We start from the raw sequence: 22,973 nt of genomic DNA, 5'->3' as shown, positions 1-22,973 counted from the left end.
TTGTATGTTTGACTTGCATTCAGCAAATAAAAAACATTTGCGATTTCAAGTCGATCGATTATATCGATGTTTTCGATAGGTGTCGATTAATTTATATTTGAAAACAGGAAGTCCGTATCAACTAGGCACGAGTGTGCTTACACCTAGACTAACACACAAAGGTTTTGCATTTTCCGGGCATTTTCACTGCCTTTGCATTCAATAGCATTTCGTTCTTTTCGATCTCTTCTCTGTATGTACAAACTAAAGTTAAGCCAAACTCGGTTGGACTTTGAGCTAAATGGTTTTTCTCTTGCAGGACCGGGTTTTCGTGGGTGAGGGGTACAAATGTTCTGCTACAAAACTACAACCACAAAAGTATGCAACGCGTTGCGGCCTTCTATCGGCGCTAGTTGTTTATCGATCACGGAGCGTATTTGTCTATCGATAGGCATGTTCGTTTTCTCTATATCAATAGAACTCTTCGTCTTTTTTCTTCAATCTTGTCTTTTCTTGTCAATTTTCCTTCTTTCTATCGATAACTTGATGGAATGTGGGGTGTGAGGGGCTTGTGCGGTGTTTTTTTTTGTTTTTTTTTTGGGGTGTGTCCTTGGGTGAGAATAAAACATTTACAGGCGCGTGACCACAATGTCCTCCTCGAGATCGTCCAGTTCGTCGTCGGTCTCCTCGACGCCATCTGCTCCTGCCTCGGCGGCGGCCAAAGCGGCAGCGGCAGCGGCGGCGGCGGCCTCCTTCTCCTTCTCCGCGGCCTCCAGCTTCTCCTGCTTCTTGAGCTTGCGTTGCTGTAATGGAGGAGGATATTCAGTTTTGGATGCATATCAATTGGCTTGATAGCCCTCTTCCGGGGATACTTGATGGAAGGCTCCCCAAAGAAGGCTTAAGGGACCGAGTTTAAACTTATTCAATGCAATTCGCAAAAAGATTGCCTACTTTTGGGCAGAAACGCAACGAGCAATATATTAATTGCCCCAATTCGTGGGTTGGCAGACTCACCTTCTTCCTGTAGAGGATCTCCACAATCACGTAGCCGATGCAGCCGAGCGTGAGCACCGCCAGCAGAATGTAGAGCTTCATCTGCGTGCAGAGTGTTGTGGCATAGGCGTAGGCAATCACGAATCCGGCGGACTCCCACAGGCGGTAGTTGGAGAAGGCGGCCTCCTTGTTCCTGCGGAACAGCAGTCCGTACAGTCCGTTGATCTGCGTCTGCCACACGGCATCGCCGACGCCCCAGAGGCCGGACATGGCGTAGAAGATGATGGGATTATCGGGATTGGGGCGCCAGAAGAGCTCGACGGTGATCAGGGTGAAGTGGACGACAGCGCCGAGGACAATGATGGGCGTGCGGCCGATGTACTTCATCACCGATCCGAAGAGGATCGAGCACAGGGCATTCACCACTCCGAAACAGATCATCACGAAGCCAATCTTGTTCACTCCCAGGGCGCAGGCCACATAGGCCTGGGTGAAATCGGCGCCGATGAATGCCTGCTCCATGCCAATGAAAACGGTGATGGGGATGAGGAGCTGCAGATTCGGTTTCTTCATCTGGCGGAAGGTGGCGGACAGAAGCTGCAGTCCGGACAGCTCGGCGGCGGAATTGGAGCCCTTGCGCTTCTCACCATACCGCTTGAGGGGATCCAGGAAGAAGGCGATGATGCAAACGGCGGCCACAATGCAGGACAGATAGATCATAGAGATCTCGAAGATCTCATCCTCTGGCGGACGCTCCAGGTTGCCATGGCCGCCGCTTCCGGTGGTGCAGAAGTTGGCGCCGCAGAACTGCAAATCCTCCTCGCTGACCGTCGTGTTCGAGCTGCTGCCTCCGCCATGAGCGCCGCTGGAGAGGACTAAAGGGGATGGCAGGGTCTCACGTTAGTAGGGTATTAGATGTCTGATGTCTGGTAAGCAACCAGGGCCTAATCCTACTGCCCTAAGGTTCTACATTTCTTATCATAATTATGTTTAATAATGTTGTTGGTTTCCGGGATTCGGAGATTATCACAAATGCTTTGTAATCGATGGCCTCAAATGAGGCGGTTTCTAGTTATATGGCTCCCGGTAGCTGGCAAAATCAAAAGCTAATAGTTTATTAATTTAAGAGCCTTAAGCAATCTTTGCAGTCTTTATGAGCCGATAAGATTGCCGGTGACTTTTCGAAATTCTTTATGACCATCTCTGGAGTGGATTTTTATAAAGGAAGTGCGAGCAGATTACTTAGCATACGGTCCTATTTGAAACTCACCCAAACTGGAGATGAGATTGCCCCAGAGCTCAGCGGATTGCCAGGCCAGAAAGAAGAAGCCAAAGAATCGCACTATAATGGCATCCACCGCCTGTTCCGTGATCTTGGCATACACCTGTCCAACCTGCGTCAAATAGGTGGCCTTGGACGCCCACATGGGTGCGGCGCCCATACCCACAAGGATACCGGCGGGCACCAACGTGTAGAATCGCGGGAAGAGCTGGAATGCGATGTATGGTGCGTAGCAGAGCATGCTGCACACCAATGTCCATTTGACCGTTAGTTTCCTAATGATCAGAGTGGGCAGGAAGATGCAGGAGACCACCAAGGCGGCGTAGATCGCACTAAGCGACACTGTGCCCAGGCCATCCTTAGCGTTTATAGAGGATTGCAGATTGGCCGTGCCCTAGAATGGGAGAGTTTGGTTAGCTCATGGCTGTTGCTCTGGAGTGCATTTCGAATTTATCGAGAACAGCATTCGAGTGAATGATGTGCGATAAATTTGGGAAATTAATAAAGCTGAGGAAAAAGTTGCTTAATAATGTAATTAGTTTTAGTTTTTAGTTATTAGTTTAATAGTTTTTTTTTTTTGTTTTTTTTTTTTCTTTTTTTTTGTTGGTTTTTGTTCAATTGTCAAAGATGGCGGTACATACTTTGCGATCAATATTCTTAAGTTATTTTAAATGCTGTTAATATCACAGAAAAATTCTGCAATAAATAAATATAACATTATTATACTTTTTGCATTCAAACAATTTGCAGTAGATTGAGTTCATATAGTAGGTATTTCGGATTCAACAATTACATTAACAATGAAATTTTGGCAACGATTACTACAAATTTCGAAACAGTTTCATCTCGGCTATGGCCATTGTGTCTCTCACCTGAAACGCTGTAAACTGCACCATGAAGGCGATCGAGATGATCGAGATATTCTTTAAGATGCGCCATTTCTCGCCCGGATTCAGCACAACTTTCTCTCGCAGCGAGGCGGTGTCGGGCTCGAAACCAGCTTTTGGCTAAAAATAAACGAAAAACAAGCAAAGACACATATCGTAAGCAAAAAGTGGCAACGGATCGGTATTCGCTTTTGGCCGTCGCAGCTCTGATCTCCCAGCTCTCATCTCCGAATCCGAGGAGTGCAGCCCGGGGGCCATGGATATATACATATATGTATATATAATGTCAAATGGGATGGGATAATAAATGGATGAATGGATGATCATGATCCTACTTTCTTTCTTATCTCTGCATTTTCGGAGCGGCGTTAACTTTCTTGCTATGTCTTTAGATAATAAACAAATTTATTTAAATTGCTGACCACAAGCTAATTTCCTTTGGGTTGTAAAACGAAATGCACGGCGAGAAATTGAAGGGTGGAAAATATTTGAAAAATAAAAATGTAACACGTTTTAGGGGAGTGTAAGATAATTGCTAGATACTTATTAATATCTAATATATAGTACTATCAGTGCTAAAGAGCATTCGCAGTTCGTCTTGCCCCTAGACAGCTTTCATTTTCTGCTCTTGTTTTGCCGACCAATACACTACACATTAATTAATTATTTATGTGTTGGCGCATTTTACGCTTTTAGTTTCTAAAAAAAAAAGTTCGAGGGGAAAAATGTTCGAGCTGAACCGCAGTCAATTTAAAAGCCCGCACGCGTTTTGCGCGCGTTTCGCGCGCGTTTTTCGCATTGCGCATGCGTGGCGCGCCCTGCCCGTTTTTCGCCTCCAAAATGGCCATCGAAATGCCCGTGGTGCCAGGCGCTGGGTCCCGAGAACCGACCCAGAGCCAGAAACGGGCCCAAAGCCACTCCGAAACTGGCCATTTCGCATGCACCGCACAGGGCCAGAAGGTTACATCGACTGGAGTATGTGGCGTGTAGTCAGGGGCGTCGGCTTCGCAGGGGTTCGGTTTAACCCACACGTGCTGTTATGCAAGTCGCACCATCGATTACATTTTTCACATTTTATCTGTTTCGTTCACTTGACTTTGTGTGTGTGGGATTGTGGTTTTTTTTTTTAATTTAAGCCAACAATATGGACTTAATTACAGCACATAATAGTTGCCGCTGTTCACACGATTTTAAAGTTAAGGAAATCGATAGATCGGGCGAGTTGGGGGGCTGTAGAAACCCCGTTTTGTTTGTATGCAAATTGCAGACAGATTTCAGATACAAAAATCCCCTCGCTGCTTATCAGCATAATAAAATTGCATTTAAATTTTTATTAAAAACAAAAAAGGAACAAAAAATGGCAATCCATTAAAAACGTCAGCAAGCGCACACTCAGAAAAAAACACAACAAATTCCTGATACTGTAAAATTAAAAATTTCATTGAAAGTGCAACAAAACGGCGAGCAGGCGGTCAAAACTTGAATATCGCTCATACGCCCTGTATGCGACATTTTTGAAATTTAATTGAGAATTCCAGCGAAACGCTTTGTGTTAATAGGCTGCAAGGGATTTACTGCTATCGCTTGCAGTTGCCACACCGCAAGTGCAATGTGTGCAAATAAATATGGACTAGCTTATGGCAAGTAGGTGAGAAAAGGCAGGAAAACCCATGACAATGCACAAGCCAACTGGAAAACCACTCTCAACTGTCTGTCTGTCTGTCTGTCTGTCTGCCTGTGTTTGTTTGTTCGCTGTGTGTTTGTGCCACGCTTTTGCCACTAACAGCTGATATTTGGGTTTTGTTCACCCATTTTTCAGCATTTTTCCACAATTTTCCCCCATTTTGTATACGTTTTTTACATTTTTCGAAGAAACGGCAAGCCGAGCTTTGAGACAAGTGCGCGTAATAATAATGCCAGTGCACAGGTGCCATAATGATATGCGAGAGTGTTGGCAGCGACGCCGCTAGTTGAGACCGAGCGAGACAAACAAAAACCGCCGCAAACCAGTTCAAAGCGGCCTGGTGAGCGGACCGTCGCTTCGAGTGTGGCCGCAGGTGTGTGTTGGTTTTGTATACATTTTCTTCAAGTGTGCTTGCGCGTCAGTGCACCAACAGAAAAAAGGGGCTCTTGCTGGCAGTCGAAATGCGAATTTAAGTTTCAAAATAATCTGTTTTTAAAATTGGCTTACTCGTATGTATAGGCTTATTCTGGAAAGCCTCAAAAATGTTCATGTAATTTATGCAAAAGTGTATATACTGATCTCAAAGTAAAATATGCAAAAAGGAAGCAAGTGGTAAAAAAGAACGAAACTAATGGGCTCATGTGAACGCTAAACATTGCTTTAGTAATCAATAATTCGTTTTTTGCTGTGGAAAGCCAAATACTTCGGCAACATGTTGCCAGCGACCTACTGTCTGCAGCATGTTTGAGTGTGTGTGTGTCTGTGTCTCTGCTGTCGCTGTCTGTGGCAACATGTTGCGCACGCGCTGCGCCGCACGAGATTTGCGTTTTATTTTTAAACGCGGCACGTTTCGTGTTTGCGCAGCCCCCCAGTTGCCCCCCCTGGAAATCCCCCTCACATTTTACATGCCATTTGGCTTTTGTGCCTTACACACAGCAGCGGTCAGCATAGTGGAGCTAGAAACCTAGATACATTTTGCAGAAATATGCGCATGTAACTTTGGAACTATTTAAAGTATTGAATATATGCTAGACAAACATGTTTTCTATATCTCATAAGTTTGCTATGCAACTAGTGCTGATGATTCGAGTGGTCAAACTACCGCGGCAAATTGTTATTTACTGGATTTTGGCCAATAAATGGTTGGTCGGCTGACCGCAGTTGTAAGTTGGTTAACGTTCTCTGGTTTCTTTTACGAATTTGTATTATTTTTGGCTGCTGCGGAAAACGAGTTTGGTTTCGATGTCTCCCAAGAACCGATTACACTGGGTGGGGCATGGGTGGCTCTTGTGGAGGGGGTGGGTGGGGCAGGGGCCATTGTAAATTGGCAATATTTTATTATGAAACCTTGTCGGTGCTTTAATTGTGCAATACGTTTTAGTCTGTCGTTAGTTGCTGTTTGCTCGCCCGCTGTGTTTATTATTATTATTTTTTTGATTTTAGTTTCTTCTGTTTCTGTTGCCTTATTTATTGCCAAATCGGTTGGCCATCAGCTGGCTGGTCAAGTTTGTGGCTAAGACATATCCATAAATACTTGTTTGTGTGTGTGTGTGTGTACGCTTTCTGCTGTCACATTTCTTTTTCTGCTTTTCAGCTTCTCGCGTGGGCTTTTTGATTTTTGGAATTTTTGTCTTCGGTTTCTGGCTTTTGGTTTTCAGTTTCTTGAGGTGAAATTCAGTTCGCCTCATTAAAAGCAAGCCAAGGAGTGGCCCAAGCAAACCACACCACACCACATGCTAATGATCAGCCGAGTCCAAAATTTTGGCTTAGTTCGACCGGGTTTCTCGCTTTATTGAACACTTCCTCCCCAAAATAAGGGCCATCGTAAAAAACTGTGACTCGTGTCATTATAAAACATGATTTCTTTGGCGAAGGCAAACACAGTCATTAACTCAACATCAAAACAATACACTACCAAACAATACGAATGGAAAAAATTATAAAAAAAACAAAAAACAAAAAGCAAGTGGCCCCAGACACTCGATAAGTGTAATCCACCTTATAAGCTATATGGCTAAATGCTATATACATAGTCGTTCATGCATGAATGAATGCCAAAAACGAGACGGCCAACTATGTGAGAATGTGACAGCAATTTTCAAGTGGCAGCTTTTATGGTCATTTCGATAGATTGGTTCTGTGCGAACCCGGGAAATTCCCAAGCCGTCTGATTAAATCTTGATCTAGGCGTGTTTATAAGGTTGGCCATTTGCACTCCACAGTTTGCAGAAGGCGACCATTCGTTCCATAATTTAATCTAAACTCATTTCAATGACTTCCCGTGCGCTGTACTCACTGAATTGGTAAACCAGTTGGGATAATTGTGTGCCAACAAGTTGATTTCGTTGTAATTACCCTACTAAATTTAATTAACCGAGCAGGGCGATAATGTGCATAGATCACATGCTGAACGGATAAGGTATCTTGGTTAGAATTTGGTATGTGGCTCTAATTGGTAGCAAGAAGTGCGGAAACTCAATTAAGTTTAGGAGTCGTGGTAAGAAGGGCAATAACAACCCAACGATCTGACTAACGAATCGAGGTTCCCGCCCCAAAATTTGGTTTAGGGTTTCCTGACGCCTTTTAATGTTGAATAATTGAGGAAGAGTTATCATTTAATTATGCAGATGTCGAACTAATGAGCCTTGTTTCGTAATTTCTTTTCGCCCGCCTTTGTTTACAAGATTTGTGGGCCGGTGATTTCATTATGGGTACATTGACGTGTCCAGCGCTTGTTCAAGATGAATGAGGAGGTGGAAACCAGGTAAGCACTCCTCGGTGTGGAGAACTACTTGGGACCCCATCCAGATCCCAGAACCCACAGCAAAATAAAACACTCACCTTGACGGGCTCATCGTTCTCGAAACCGGCGTTCGTGAAACCAGTCATCTTGCTGGCTCTTTGTGTTGTCCGCTCCCTTTTGGATTTATTTGGGCCTGGTTAATCAATTAACCCAAGGGAAAAGTGGGCTGCAAACAGAAAAAGAAAAAGAGAAAGACATGTAACACCATTAGACGATTATAAAGCCATTTGTTCGCGACTGCGAGTGGACAAAGCCAGCGATTCACGAGTATGTATTCAGCAAAGGTAATAACAATAATAATAAAAATTATAATAACTTCAATACAGAAAGATTTTCGTTATTGAAAATTGCCTGGACCGAGCCATAATTGTTGCAAATTTCGTAGACAAATTGATGGCACTGACTGCTGGACTGACTGGCCATATACACGTGTATCTACATACATATTATACTACATTATAGCCCAGGAACAATTGCGAATCTGTTTGAGATTCAGAAGCATTCTGCCAAAGTCTTCCCCATTCATTTGGCCCGCGTTCCCATCGGTTGGTTACCAATTTTGCCATTGTCTAATTGTTTATAATTGACATCCCCCGCCCCCCCTACTTGTCCACAGTTCAAGTTCATGTCCAATTAATTGCATATTAGGCGGTATCCAAAACTATTATTCAGGCCCCTCAACTGAAGCGACAAAACACAATGAAACCCCTGACGACACAACAAAAAACACTGAAATATCCAACACACACTCGCACAAAACCAGTAATGATAATAAAAAAAAAATACAAAAAATTGGGTAAACTTTTTATGGCCAGACATTGGCATAGAAATTCTCAAAGGAAATAAGCTCAACTAACTCAAATTAACGAAATAAACAAAACTCCAGCATAAAAATGCTAAAAACTTTATGAGTTATAAAGCGATCATGCTGCTGACGATCGCCGGGTGCGGTTTCTTTTTAAAATTCTACATAAATTAATATTTATTTATGCAAAGTAGGAAGATAACATTTTAAGACACACAAAATGACTGTAAAAAGATGAGGATATAGACCGAAAATATCGATGGCCAAGCCGAGTGATCGCTATTTGCAGTCACGTGTGGATCAGTGAACCATAACCAAATAAATGTTATTATAACTAGTTATATATATTCTATTTAGCGAATACATCACACGTTTTCCCGATTTAGCTGTAAGTTGGGACTTCTAAATGATTTAAATGATTGCCTAAAACGCAACTTATTGTTACTATAATGCGGTATAAGCTGCGGTCCCAAGTGTCCTATGAATTCTAGCAGTCACTCTGGCGATTGTCTAAGATCTTTTGTGATGCAATCCGTGACTCGTCACTATCCGGCATGTGACTTCACATGCATTATATATGGGGACTTAGTGTTATGGCACTGACAGTTGAATTTGTGGCGTGAAGAGCACGAGAACAGTGCTTTCGATAAGTTCTCTACCGGCTGTTTTTAGGTTTATTTGAGGGGGCTACCAAAATGCTGGCACATCCCATCCAAAATAGTCGATTAGTGGGCTTAAGTATCTGCTATGCGTCCGATTCGATTCGATTTGGTTCGGCTACTATCGCAGATACTCGTAATACGTCAGATAATACGACGTAGATTGGGCATTTCGGGTTCTTATTATTACGAAAAAATCCAGAAACGATAGCACAAAACCTGGCCAGAGTTAATAGGGCTCATAAAGAACTTGCTACTGGCGACTGTGATCCGCGATCCGCGATCCGCGATCCACTGACGTCATCACAACAAAGTCGGCGCCGTCTAATGCTAATTATCTTAAAGCCAAACAGCTGGCAAAAGTCGATAGTCTTTGTAGTATATATGTGTGTACGAGTACAATATGAGCATGCCAGAATATTTGGCCAGCACGTGTTGCCTTCTGAGCTTTTCAGTTGGCCAATTGGCTGTACAGTGTTAGCGGATTTCCCCGATTGCACATACGTATCTGATGGCATGCATCCGATTAGAGCTGAATGAGCGGCCAGCTCTTATATAAAATGTATAATATGTAGATACATCTATTATCCGAATTTGGCCGGCAATTGGCGGTTCTCTACGTTTGAGCCCAAGATTTTTATGGCTGCTGCGTGTGGGTTAATTTTTTATATATCGCATATAGTACATGAGAAAAAAAAACGCGACACGCGCCAAACGTCATTAAAAAGCAAGCAAACCGATTTCAATTATTATTCTAGTGAAATAACGCACTCATCAATGTCGGGAACTCCAAAACACACAACGTATCATCGTCGTATTTCCCTTTCCACCCAACGCCTTTCGAAATCGGCTATAGACAATCTGCATTATCTTGGCCGCGCGTAGATCGGGACTTAAGTGGCCTACAAATTGGCTAGTGTCAAAAGTTTTTTCTTTGTTGCTCGCTCGCCTTTATTTATTATTATTTCCATTTTGCTGCGGAGCCCTTCACCAATAGTAAACTGCCTTATTTGCTCGCAAGGTTTTGGCTATTTTTGCACTTTTTGGGGATACTCTTGAATTGAATTTTGCAAATATATTTGAGTCAGATAAAAACCTCCTAAGCTGAACCACTATTTTTGGCAACAAGTGAACTTGGCAAATAGAAAGGAAGAACTGCAACTTTTTCAACGAATCGAATCGGCACGAATTATTTTTATACAAGATTTAAGACTTTTTCCGACACGCGGAACTGTCGCAGTTTCCGCAATTGAAAAATAAAATCTACAGCATTATTCGTGTGGCAGTGGAAAACCTTAAACCGAATGCTTATAGCACATGCTCAACGAGTTGTATGCCTTTTTTCTCATTATAGAGTAACTCAAGACTGTCGGCTTGTTTTCATTTTCATTACTAAATACTACAACTTGCTTCAATTCGTTTTTATTTTCGTTTTCTGCATTCGAATTTGGTTATTTGCAATGGTTTTGGTTGCTCATTCGCTGGGCTTGTTCAACCTTATGGCCGTTATTTGTTAGCCTTGTTTGTTACGTTTACGATTGTGGGGCTTTTTGGCAGGATCTTCACTTTTTTGCTGGTCACACTCACAATTGTCGGGCAAAAAAAAATGCGGATCCTTCGGCCGTTGGACGCGGAACTCAAACGTATAACGTGAAACTTGAAAGTTGCAACTTGGAACTTGAAACTCGAACCTTGGATCTGGACGATTCTCAATTTCGGACTGAGCCAAGGAATAAAGGCAACTCCAAATGGCCAAGTGGCTGTCTCAGAGCCTCGCAGTACAATGCCAAGAAACTGCGACAACGTGCGAATTTTAAGCGAAAAGCACTTTCTAGCTAATTGGAGTGATTAGTGGCAGGCGTCGCCGTCGCCGTCGGCGTCGCAGTCGCCGTCGCCACCAGGTAATCGCAAATGGCGGTTCAAGAGCTGGCCAAGATATATGCGGGCAAGGTTATCGCCTGGCCGGAGCTAACTGTAAATAATCGGACAGAGACAGAGACAGAGATAGAGACAGAGATAGAGATAGAGCGACTACCATTCCGCCCGGCAGCATTATTATATATACATTTTATTTAACTATATATTTGTTGTACTCGTCCTATATTGTTAACTCATTTTGGGCAGATATATTTCCACTCTCTCTCTCTGATTTGCCTTTGCCAATTTCAATGGCCCACTGATAACTGGGGAAGCGCTGAAGCAGCGGCAGGTGTGCAGTGGTGGGTGGCTAGGTGGGCGTGGCAGTTAAATCCCCGATTGCCCGTGGGTCGTGTGTCAGCTTTCAGGAGCGGTTCAGCCCAGATCATTTCCCGGGGCCCCCGAATGTATCTAAACGGGTTTTCCGCTCCTTGGAGACTGATAAGGATTCTTTGAAGTAGATTGTTAGCGAGATTAATAAGATTCTGCCAGATCCTAACAGAAACATTCACAATAACCAATATGTGAGCTTGCAACCCTTAGAGTTTCCCTGAAATATGATGCTTGGTTGGTATGACATGGTATCGCTCAGATCTCGAGGGAGCCGCTGGAACAACCGCTCCTGGGCGATAGGGAGCTCTTCAGCTGTCGGGAGATTGATACTTTGGAGCACTGAAGTTAAGAGTGGATGCGGGTCGATAAGATTAGTCGGTTCCAGCTCCAACGACATATGCAATGGCTATTTATTGTCTCCATTTGGGCGGCAATAGCCGTTCCATAAATTCTAATTAATAAACGCGCACGGGCTGATCGAGTGGTGATTTTGGCGGGGAGGGGGGCTTTTTTTCGGGTGGTTCATCCTATCAAAAAAATGTGATAGCCAGTCTTGTGGCTAAGTTATCGCGGTTATTAGCGCGTGATTATGTGGACTGTGATTTCGATGCCGGCGATCGTAAATAATATACGATTAGGACAAAGTAACGCGGAAAACCGGGCAATAAAAAATTCGGTGGCCACGGGTTTTAGGGATTTTTTCCACATTGCTACCGCGTATTCTCTGTTTCGGCTCGCCTCGTTTCATTTCATTCGGTTTATGGCCACTTGCCAATTTCGGACGCCACTTGGAAGTGGCTCAAGTGTCTGTGACTAAGGGTCTTCGGTTTATCGGAATATCAATAAATTCGGTCACTCGAAAGTCGAGAATCGGGCGACGGCCGCTAATGAAGAATGACGGATGAAATTGCCCCTAGGATAAGGATCAGTAATACCCGTAAAGTGCACTGTCAGAAACTATGTACACTGTAAGCCGAAAGTTTTGAAATTACCAACAGTAACAGCAGACCTACAAATCGCCAAAACTCGAGCTAAAATGCTCCGCCACTCAACTATAGTTGCCAAAAAGAATGGGAAACCCACAAAGCGACTGCATCACAGGCACCGCCAACTGGCTGTGCACAGCAGTTGTGTCAACAAAGTATGATGCCCGCGTCGAAGGGTATCGCACTTGACACATGCCTGGGTTTATTCACACACACTGATCGGCCATAAGTCGGCTGTGAAGCTATAAGCCGCCAAGACCAAGACTCGTTGCGGATCTGGCCCGAAGGAAGAGGCAAGTTGAGAGCTGCGATCGCGACTTGAAGCCCCACAAAGCATTGCTATTTGGATGACCCAGTTTTCGGGCCAAAGCAACCAAATAAAAATGCCAAGACTTGGGTGGAGAAAAACAATACACTTCGATTGGCATTGGCGGGCATTTGAATAAACCTACGAACGTAGTTTCTTCAAGAAATATGCAAAAAGCAGCGAACCTTGTTTCGAAAGTGTTAATGCAAAATGTAGAAATAATTTGCAACAGAAATATAAAACACAAGTACCAGCACTTCAATTATTTAAATGACTTTAGGAGGAATGATCTAATAAATTAAATAAAGGTTTTTATGAACATTATTATTGCCGTTCTTAAACGAACATTTCAAATGGTTATACTGTATGTAAGTGCCTTTTAAGCACTGCACTTAATATCAGCTTCACTTATTCTTCTTATTCACGTATCCTTTTGCCCAGATATTCGAAAAAACGACCTTTGATCTCCAAAGGTTAAGTTCGCTAACGAATAGCCGCACATTGTATGGCTTTTTCACAGGCGTATCAGTCTAATAGATCGTTTAAAACCAATTAATCTTCGATTCGGGGTGTACTTAAGCCCTAAAGCCACGAGAGGCCATCGACATAAGTCAATGGCTGATTGATAGAGCCAGCTTATCACTCGGAATACAACAATGAAAGTCGCCTAACGCTTACAAAAACCATTGAAAATCGAAAATCGAAAATCGAAGGCTAAACCATTGATAAACGACATAAACAGGAAAAGCAGCCAGCTAGGGAAATAATACGAGTATAATGACTCATTAGATGTGGAGTCAAATGGGTCAAAAAGTGAATAACAACTGATGAAATGGGCCCAAATCACTGGCCATTCTTGATGCCCGAGAGCAGACTTCTATCGATATTGATATCATATTAATTAACATTTTTTTCAACTCCTTTGTGTTGCTGTAGTGAATTCCAATAATCAGGTTTATTGCCAGAAAATTTCACAAAATCTCCACACACATAAATGACAATTTTTTGCTGGTCACGTGCATCGATCTCGAGTGGGCTAAAAAACGCTGGGAACCCAACTGGTTTCGTCGTCGGCAAATGTGGGCATACACTTTTTGCCTTTTTATCAGATTTTTTTCTTTTTGCGGCCATTTGCCTATTTATAGCCAATATTTTTAGCTGCTGATTTCATTTCTTTATTGAAGTGTCCGATACTCCAAGCGGGTACATATATTTTAATTAAAGTAACAACACAAATCGCTTAAGTGACCAGCAACCAGCGACAAATTGTCTAAGGGGGATTAGAGATTGCGGCACACACGTCGTATGCGCAATTTCTGTTCAGATCTTTGGCAGATAGACCATATAAGCCGGTTGGGATTTTTGAAGGGTGCAATTCCAGTTTAGATTAGACATTTGATAGCCCACGTTCTACGAGATGTTTCTACAGGAAATTACGGTCGGCAAACTAACGAAATTGATAGCCGAAAAAAAGATTTTGTAAAGAGGCCCAGCTATAATAAAATATTTATTTTTTTAATTATTGTGCACAGGTGGACACACAACTATTGAAAACAACATACTCTAAAGTTAACTAACAATCCAAATAACCAAATTGTTGCGCTTTGTTGGCCGTCGGTCGAGTTGATTGAACTGGCCAAAAGCAATTGTACACGACAATTACCTAATAACAATACGGTTTCATATATCGGCCTGTATCTCTATGTGATATAATTAAAATCTTGGCTCCCAATTGTTGTCGAATGTCAACGAGATCGGCACAAAGGCGGATTGATTTTGAGATTTGATAACAAGGCCCTAATGACAGTTAATCTTCGAGGGGCGTGGCAGGGGTCCAAAGCGATTTGCATTGTGTTCGGGGGCAAATTGAAAATGGGAAAAAGCGGCAAAATAAAAAATGGCCACAAATCATTGAGATCAGAAAGCAAAACACAAAAAATAGTCAAAACATAGAGCGAGAAAAAAGATTCTCCCAGGTTAAATCACAGTGAAATTAACACGCAACTGTGCACACAATAATCGTATTAATAACAATGATTTCCAGAGTCCCCGGCCACACATACATCATATATAGCTGTAAATATATATAGATATATATATGTTATATATGGGCATTATTTTGTTTTTGATATTATATGAACTAAGGCTCGGGTTAGCCAATTTCCGCCCGCCAATTTGAACCTCGTCGAGTGAGTTTGCGTGATTTGTCTGGCCATAAAATATTATATTGGTATAACCGGGCTGTAATCGGCATGCTCGCCATATATCATATAGTATATACATATTACCCGTGTGCACCTGTGTGTCTGTGTGTCTGTGTGTGCGGGATGGCAGAAATCACGGCTTAATCAAATTTAAATTGATTGATTTGGCGGCGGCCGTAAAGATTACTGCACGCGGCTATAAATCGATTGATTCGTATCGCTATCAGCAGCTCCTTTATAGCGCGTTATACAATAAAAAAGTGCCATAAAATTATGGCCGAGATTAGGGGCCATAGAGGAAGTGACTTCAAGTGAATCCAGGTCTAGCGAAATTCCGGCACACGAAAAGGGCCCGTGGAAAGTGAAAGGTTCTAGAAAGCTAATAACCTTAGTTCCAAAGGTCTCTGCCAAATAAATATATATAGCATTTCATTCATTTTCCGACTGAGATAAAGGCAAGGGAGGGAAAATGCTGTGCGCACAAGACAACCTAGACCTTGAGCCGGCTAAAAACATCCGATTGACATCTAACAGGTCGCCAAGACTCGTCATCGAAATTCTTCTATGTACATAAACAATTCTGCTATTGCAATTTCAATTTCAAGAACACAATTCATGTATTTTAAAAGCGCTAGCACTTGCAACCATAGCTATGTGCAACCTGAAACATTCTGCAAGAGAAATCGTCGCTTTTCTCTTCACATCAAGTATACGCAGCGTTGCTCTGCCCGGGCAGCATTGCTCATACGCCGCGTGTGTTTTTTGCACATCTTGGCCAACTGCTTCCCACAGCAGCGCAGCGAAAATAAAAGCACACAAAAAACCCAACAAATCACCGCGTAATACAGCGAACTGAACTAAAAATGGCCAAGACCGAGACCTTCGTCCGCGATTAGAATGCAATTAGTGGCAGCAAGCAAACGGCAAACACAGCAACAGCAACAGCAGCAAAAAAATAACAAAATAGTAATAGAAAAACTCCTCGAAAAAAAAGTGTTCTAACAAAACATTGCATTGAGCTTCATTTCATTCTGTTCAATTTCAATTCAATTTTTTAGTCTGCCCGCCGTTACAGTTTCGTTTTCAGCTAGTTGTCGTTTTTATTTATTTATTTTTCATTTGCTCCGGCATTTTTTTATCTGTCATAATAACTTCCGCTTCAGTCTCTTTACGAGCGTAAGAATAATTAGAGGGGACTATACAGAACCGCGTTCTTTACTTAACCCACATTGTTTTGCCCATGAGATTTATTTTCGGCTAGAATTTTGGCATGAAGAGATTATGGGAAGAGAATAATGCCTTGTCACCTGTCTGCTTTTATTTTTATTTATTTTGTGGCCAAATAAATTGGGAATCGCAAAGCCCGTTTACAGGGAATATTCATTCAAGATCATTAAAATGATTTTCGAAATGATACAAGTAATTTACAGCCATATTATATCCGTATCTATTTCGTACGGCTGTCACACATACAGTATTATCATCTTCGAAATAACTCTAATAAATGGTTCATAAATTAAAAATAAGAACTTAAGCGTGAAAAGATTGTTAGAAAATAATGCCCAGTCACCTGTCCGTTTGTATTTCTTCGACAAATAAATGAAAAATCCCAAATCCGCCTCTGCTTTCGGCCATTAAGTGTTTGCCCAGCCTGCGGCTTAAACTCAATTGTTTGGCTTTTGATATTTCTACGCTTTTGTCCGTGTGTTTTCTGCGTCGCAAAACATGGGCCTTTCCCAAGCGCCTTCGTCAAAAACAAGATCAAAAATCCAAAAAAAAAAAAAAACACAAAAAAATAAAGATGAAGATGAAAAAATGAAAAAATTGAGGGCATAATGGAACATAATGAACGTGTTATATAATCGCAGAGCACATCAAAGTTCAATGTTTGCCATTGAGACGCTTCTAGCACTATCATATCACTCTGTGATATTATGAAATGCGAGTGGGAATGCGAATAGCAAATCTTATCTATCAGCGGCCACGAGTCTGGATGCTATATACCCGTATTCGGATTCCGAATCGGATTCGGGCTCATCAGCGACGTGGCTGGTCATACGGTGGCTCTTATCAGGGGGAGCTGGTAATTATTTCGCTATAAATAACAATAAAACCTGATCGTAAAACTCAAAGCGCACCTTATCACGATAATGATCGTTGGCCGCTTGGCTACCGTCTTTCATTTCAGTATCTCCCCAGTTTTATAATTTCCCTCTATTTCAATGGGGGCTGTGTGGAAAACCGAAAACTACATCGAAATCAACACCAGATCGCGGAGCCTGTCAATGGAAAGTTTTGATTGCGGCTTGGAAGTTTTCCCAGCGCCTTGAAACTCCGATTCTAGAGGTTACAAGCCGGTCTCATGTTTATTTCATTCACAAAAGAAACTCGTCAGCGGCAACAAAAGATGCCTACAAACATATATGTGATCCATATGTATCTATATATTCAGATTGGATGTAAACAAGTTTCGGTCTGCTGTTCGAGGCTTATGCAATGTTGCCTGTGGATTTTATCAGTTAGCCAAGTCAATCATTCAACCAAGTTAGCAAAATAGAATTCTAATAAAACAATTTTTAAGGAAAGTATTAATGAACGCCGCTTTGAGAACATGATTCTCAAAATCTGCGATGTGCAGAATTTAGCAAACTGAAAACAATGCGCACCTCGCAGATTGCTAACCTTGCTTATTAAATTATATAGTTTACCCAGCAACCTTGCTTAACATTACAATTAAATAAGATAAAATATAGGGCAGCCATAAATTGTGTAATAAATAAAAGCGGGGATTAGAGCGAGTTGTAAAAGGGGCGGAATAAGTGGCGCATTTTATCAGATCTTATTTTCCTTATTTAATCATGCCATAACGAATTCCAGGAAAAATAAACGATTACGTACAAACATGAATTTCAGTAAATTCTATAGTCACAGCACGAATATAAAGCGCCGGTCGAGAGAAGTAGTTGATAAGTCTGGAATCTGGGGCTCTTCCCCGAAAAATCCAAATCGAGGGAATTGGCTGACTAATTACACCTTGATATCTACATTTGAATTCAAGATGATGATGATGATGATGATGGGTGCGCCTGTTTGCCGTGTTGCCAACTTTAATGAAGTGATAACACATTGGACGGCCAAGAAGACGCTCCAATTTTGCTTTCCGCGAGGATGCTAATTTGCCGTTTACATAAACTTGATTTGCCCAGTGTATTAACAAGACGGGAGTCAATATTTGCCAGGCCATTTGGCACTGGTCGTGCCAACGAGGATCCGTCGTAGTGGTGGGACCACGGTGCGGATGAGTAATAAAGTCAAGCTGCCGTCTTCTGCGCTGTCATTCAAGACGAAGTTATTGTGCAAACGATCGCAGCACGATATCAACAGCAGATATAGCTGTCATAAAGCAGCCGCAAAAGTCAGATATTATTATCAGCATTGTGTTTCGGTTTTTGTTTTACATCTGCAGCGTCAACACTCCCGAAAAAATACAGAATCAACTATAGGCAATGTATTTCTGTATACAGAAAGTTCACCCAACAACAATGGAAAACTTCTCCGGCTGTATGATCTATATCGCCCATAGGCTTCAAGTTTTCCTTGTCGAGTTCATAATTTAAGCTGCTGCCAATTTTATCGCTTACTTGGCTATATTTCAGATTGATTAATGACCGACTATCTGAGAAACTCGTTCGTCATTAAGAAAATAATTCGGTTATTTGTTTTCATATATTTTAAATGATGATTACTTCAGTGGTATTCAGTTTATGGCCATGTTTGGGAGTTAAAGATTTAATTTATGGCCAAGTTCGTAATCTACAAATTGATAGTATAGGCGACAAGAATTTATGAATTGTTTTAAAGATTTTTGTTTAACAATCATTTAGATGTTGAGTTTAATGTTTGAGTTTAATTCATTTTCAGTTTGCTTCAAATAGTTTGCAGATGAAAAAGGTTTCCTTGCATAAATATCTAGATATTTTCATCGTAACAAAGTCATTTTCATCCAGCTAACAAAATATTTGAAACAATTGTTAATCAACATATTTACTGAATGCCTGAAAAGCCTAAGTTCTCAACGTTGAATATTTAGTTATGTAATTGCCTAGTTTATAGATTAATTAAGCAACCAATTTTAATTGCCTGCAAAGCGTTGCAATAGTTGTTGGACATATATAATATTTTCGATTGGATAATAATAAGGCCGCTAATTAAATAAGATTTAATAAATCTGGTAAGAATAATCGCATTCTACAGCCCGTACCGTTATGAGTTTTTACAATCATTGTGCGACTCATTGAGCCATAAATATTTCATAATTAAATAAAGAGTTTGATTTGTATCTGTGTTTGCCTGTGTTTGCTGTCTAACACTTTTTGTTCATTCTGTTCGTTTTTTTTTTTTTTTTTGCGGAAGTGCATTGATTTTCCACTCAAGTGGGCACTCGAGTCGCCACTGTCGTCATGAATTGATTTTCTCACCTTTATTTACTTAACTTTTTCAGCTTCTCCTCTCGCACCGCGCAGCGCTCGAAAAATGTTAATTAGTTTTTTCCCCGGCGGCCAGCACTTTTAATTAGAACTTAGTATTAGTATTTCTGTTTGTCAGCAGCGGCAGTTGTTTCTAGGTGATTTGTTATCGCAACATTTATGCAAATTGCCATTGCAAGTGGGCAATTTGTGTGCGGAAATCCGCTTGCAACGCATCTTCATGCGACTTGGCTCTCGAAAAACAAGCTCCCATCAATCGAAAAAATCGACAAAAAATCGAAAAAAGCGCGCTGCGGATCCCAATAGTGAAAGTTTTCTATGCTGATCCGGGGCGCCAGATGTGAGCTGCCTGCCATATAAGCCACATATCAGCCACATATAACACATATATAAGATATATACAAGCCCGTAAGCCGCCGACGCCGATTGACAAGCTGCGCATGCGCGGCCATCGCTTAAATAACGCCCCGTGTCTCTGCATCGCGCATGCCAAAATTCAATTTAATTTCAATCCCAAGTCTATGTGCCATCGGGTTTTCAAGTCCCCTGTCGCCTGTCGCCTGTTCCCCAATCCGCAATCCCAAATCCCAAAAAGTATCCATCAGATACAGCGCGTCACATGGCCTTAGATGGGTGTGTGGGTGTGGACCACCCACAAAATGCCATTTGTGCCAAATTATCCGACATAAAAATTGCAGGTACGTAAGGGAACTCAAGTGAATAATGATTTAAAATCTGTAAGCGACCTGAATATTTCCCTCGAAATCTAAATCTGCATTTCAATATTTATCTTCCACGAAATTACATGCCTAACAACATATGTATGTTCATTTTCCACTTGACAAACTAGGGCTTGCACTTAAGTAGGTATATTTTTATAGCTCACTTTACAAGTGCAAATTCGTCGTTAGATTGTTATTAAAGTAAGATCTGGAATTTTGAGCTCCATTAACTCACATCGCCCTGCATTTGAAAGTCATTCACTTTCTTAAGTTTAAAGTCTCAGTTTGCAGGTGAAAAGCGATAATCGTAAGCTTTACCATAAATAAATTAGGTACCAAAATTGGGCTGTATGTCAAAAATTGTTAGGGTTTTCCGGAGTGCACACATAACTCAAATGTTTTATATATATTGGTAACATAAACTATTTATGATCGAACTAACCCCACTTCTACGCTCAACTTACGGGGGAACAACCCCATTTGCCACGCCCACTTCGCTTTCATTAGAATTGCCTAACAACTTCCACTTTTGCTTTGTTTGGTTTTTGTTTTTATTTTTATTTTTATTTTGTTTCTATTTTGTTTTGTTTTGGCCCCACTAAGCCGCAAAGTTTATGCAATTTGTTTATTTATATTTGCGGCAGCCAGTTGTTTTGGGTCTTTGGGTTTTTCGCCACTGTAAATGAATTCTCATGATTAAGAAGGTTTGTTGTATTTTTATAAAAATGATTAATAGTTGCAAACTGTGTGTAAGTGCTTTGATTGTTTCAAGAAAATGCAATATTGGGATATGTTATATAAGTGTATTTCTTTTCTAAACACATACTAATATATAATTGTATATCTCACACAAGGATTTCGGTTTATGCAGTACTATATTGAAATAATTTGACCCTAAGGTTGCACATTCCTCATTTAAAAATGATGCCTTTAAATTCCTTCCTATTTCACGATGCCTAACGATCACAGTTTATTAAAAAAAAAAATGTATTTAATTATAATATTTATGCTTAAAACATAAATGCTCATCAAAAATGCCACCATTTTTCAAATATAAATTCAGTTATCTACAGTATACTGTATTTCACCAACTTTAAGTATCATATCCTTGGGGATCCCATCTTTATAGATCCCTTTAGCAAGCGTTAAGCTGGCTTCTGCACTTACCGTTATTTGTGGATCTGCAACTCTTCAGCGAGAGAGCGACTTCCAGTCCTCACTGTGTGTGTGTGAGTGTGTGTGTGTGGGCTTGTGTTTGGGGTGCGTGTGTGTGCGTGAGCGTATGTGAAAGGCCCAAAAAAACAGGATGCACTGCTTTGCCGCTTAACGAAAAAAAATGCACTTCCGTCTTTTAATGCGATCGCCTTTGTATCGGAGAGCGCGTTTTTGAATTCCTGAATTATGATATTATTGTTTTTATTTTGTTTATTGTTTTTATAAATGTTGTTTGTTTTTTGGCGTTTAAATGTTATGTAATTGAATTTTGTTGCTCTTTTGTTCTGGACTTTAAAGCAGGAAGCTTAGGGGGGCTTTTTGGGGGGCGAATGGTTTACATTTCCGTTGGGGAAAAAAATGGATCCGCAAAAAAAAAAGTGTCACAAGGATGCGTGTTCACCAAAAAAAGTCACATATGTGCTTTAGCTTTTATTTATTTATAGCGTATTGGATTATTTTCGAATTGCAATTTATTTTCGAAATTAAAATATTTTTTTTCAATTTTCAGAGAGAGGGAAAAGCACACGACCAACTTGAAAACGCACTAAAACGGTATTAAAAGCCGAGACTAAAATTAACTTTGCAAGTAATTTACAAGCCGGAGCCGAAGCGAAGCCCGAAAAAAGCCGAAGTTGACCGAAAGCGAGAGCGAGAGAGCGCCCGAGAGTTCACTTCACTTTTTTCTTGATATTTATCGTTGTTGCTGATGTTGTTGTTGCTGCTGTTGCTGTTGTCTTGTCACAGATCGTTATTATAATTGTTGTTGTTGTTGCGGGGGAGAGAGAGATGCGATGCCCTTGTTGCTGTTGTTGCAGTTGTTGTTGCTGCTGCCGTTGCGATGCCAGATAATGGATAATGGCAAAAATCAGCCGAAATCAGCGAAAATCAGGCAAAATCAGCTGCTCGTTATCGCTCTCGAGTGCTGCTGTGGTGGCCAAACGTTGATCGCTGGCCGTTCGCTTGGGAATGATGTTGGCTTAAAGCCCGGCGCTACGTAATATACGCTCAGATCCTGTTTGCATGCCGTCGACGTCGCTGCCGGCGTCGCTGTCGGCGTCGCAGCCGGCGGCAGAAGAGAGCGATGCGAAGAGATGAAGTGAGCGAAGAGAAAGATCACGAGCTTTTTTCCAATTTTTGTTGGCCCTGCATCGCACAGTGGGCCAGAAAGCGGAAAATGCCAGTTGGCTGTTTGCCCAGACACAAAAATACAAGAAAAAAAGAGGAATAATTGAATCAAATTGTTTTGGTAAACATTAGCCACTTGGCAGTTTGCCTATTACGTTTTAACAAATCAAATATATTTTAAGTGCAAAATAACATGTTCACAAATATTACAAGGAACCTATTTAAAGCATCATAAGAATGTCAGGATCGCGAAAATTTCTCTTTCGAATGCGAATTTCGAATCTTACTGTCCTATTCGAATTTCTGAAAATCAAATGCAAATCGCTGGTTCGACCAGCAAATTAATCTAATCACATTGATTTGGCTAATATATTTCCTCGTTGGCAAGCTGCCTATTACGTTCTACAAATCAAATACAAATAATATGCAAATAATTAATATTTAGCAGAATCAAGGCAAACTGTGTTTTGTTACATTTGCATGTCAATTACTCGTTGACTTAAGAAATTCAAGAAATTCAAAGTGATTTGGTAAACTGTAGCCACTTGGCAAATTTCGTACATTACGTTTTTCAAACCAAATATA

At 41.2% G+C, this 22,973-nt stretch overlaps 1 protein-coding gene across 3 annotated transcripts; it reads right to left on the bottom strand.

Moving 5' to 3' along the window:
• Positions 1–480: 480 nt before the first annotated feature.
• LOC6550047 (UNC93-like protein) lies at positions 481–22,237 on the bottom strand. Of its 3 annotated transcripts, none has more exons than XM_015155615.2 (6): positions 21,216–22,237; positions 7,667–7,794; positions 3,127–3,261; positions 2,243–2,648; positions 994–1,847; positions 481–782 (listed from the first exon to the last, which is right to left on the bottom strand). In XM_015155615.2, exons 2-6 carry the CDS (start codon positions 7,712–7,714, stop codon positions 609–611), a joined length of 1,617 nt encoding a protein of 538 aa, XP_015011101.1. In that variant the 5' UTR covers positions 7,715–7,794; positions 21,216–22,237; the 3' UTR covers positions 481–608. The 3 variants fall into 3 exon arrangements, with proteins under 3 accessions (XP_015011101.1, XP_001977513.1, XP_026837474.1); XM_001977477.3 differs by lacking the exon at positions 21,216–22,237 and adding an exon at positions 10,680–10,887 and having other exon boundaries at positions 492–782; XM_026981673.1 differs by lacking the exon at positions 21,216–22,237 and adding an exon at positions 10,784–10,887 and having other exon boundaries at positions 492–782.
• Between the last annotated feature and the right edge of the window lie 736 nt (positions 22,238–22,973).

This window comes from Drosophila erecta, unplaced genomic scaffold (genome assembly GCF_003286155.1).
Source record: "Drosophila erecta strain 14021-0224.00,06,07 unplaced genomic scaffold, DereRS2 tig00000126-arrow-pilon, whole genome shotgun sequence".
In the NCBI taxonomy this organism is placed as follows: Eukaryota; Metazoa; Arthropoda; class Insecta; order Diptera; family Drosophilidae; genus Drosophila; species Drosophila erecta.
Note: the sequence above shows the minus strand (reverse complement) of the source record. Positions and strands in the feature narration are given on the sequence as shown.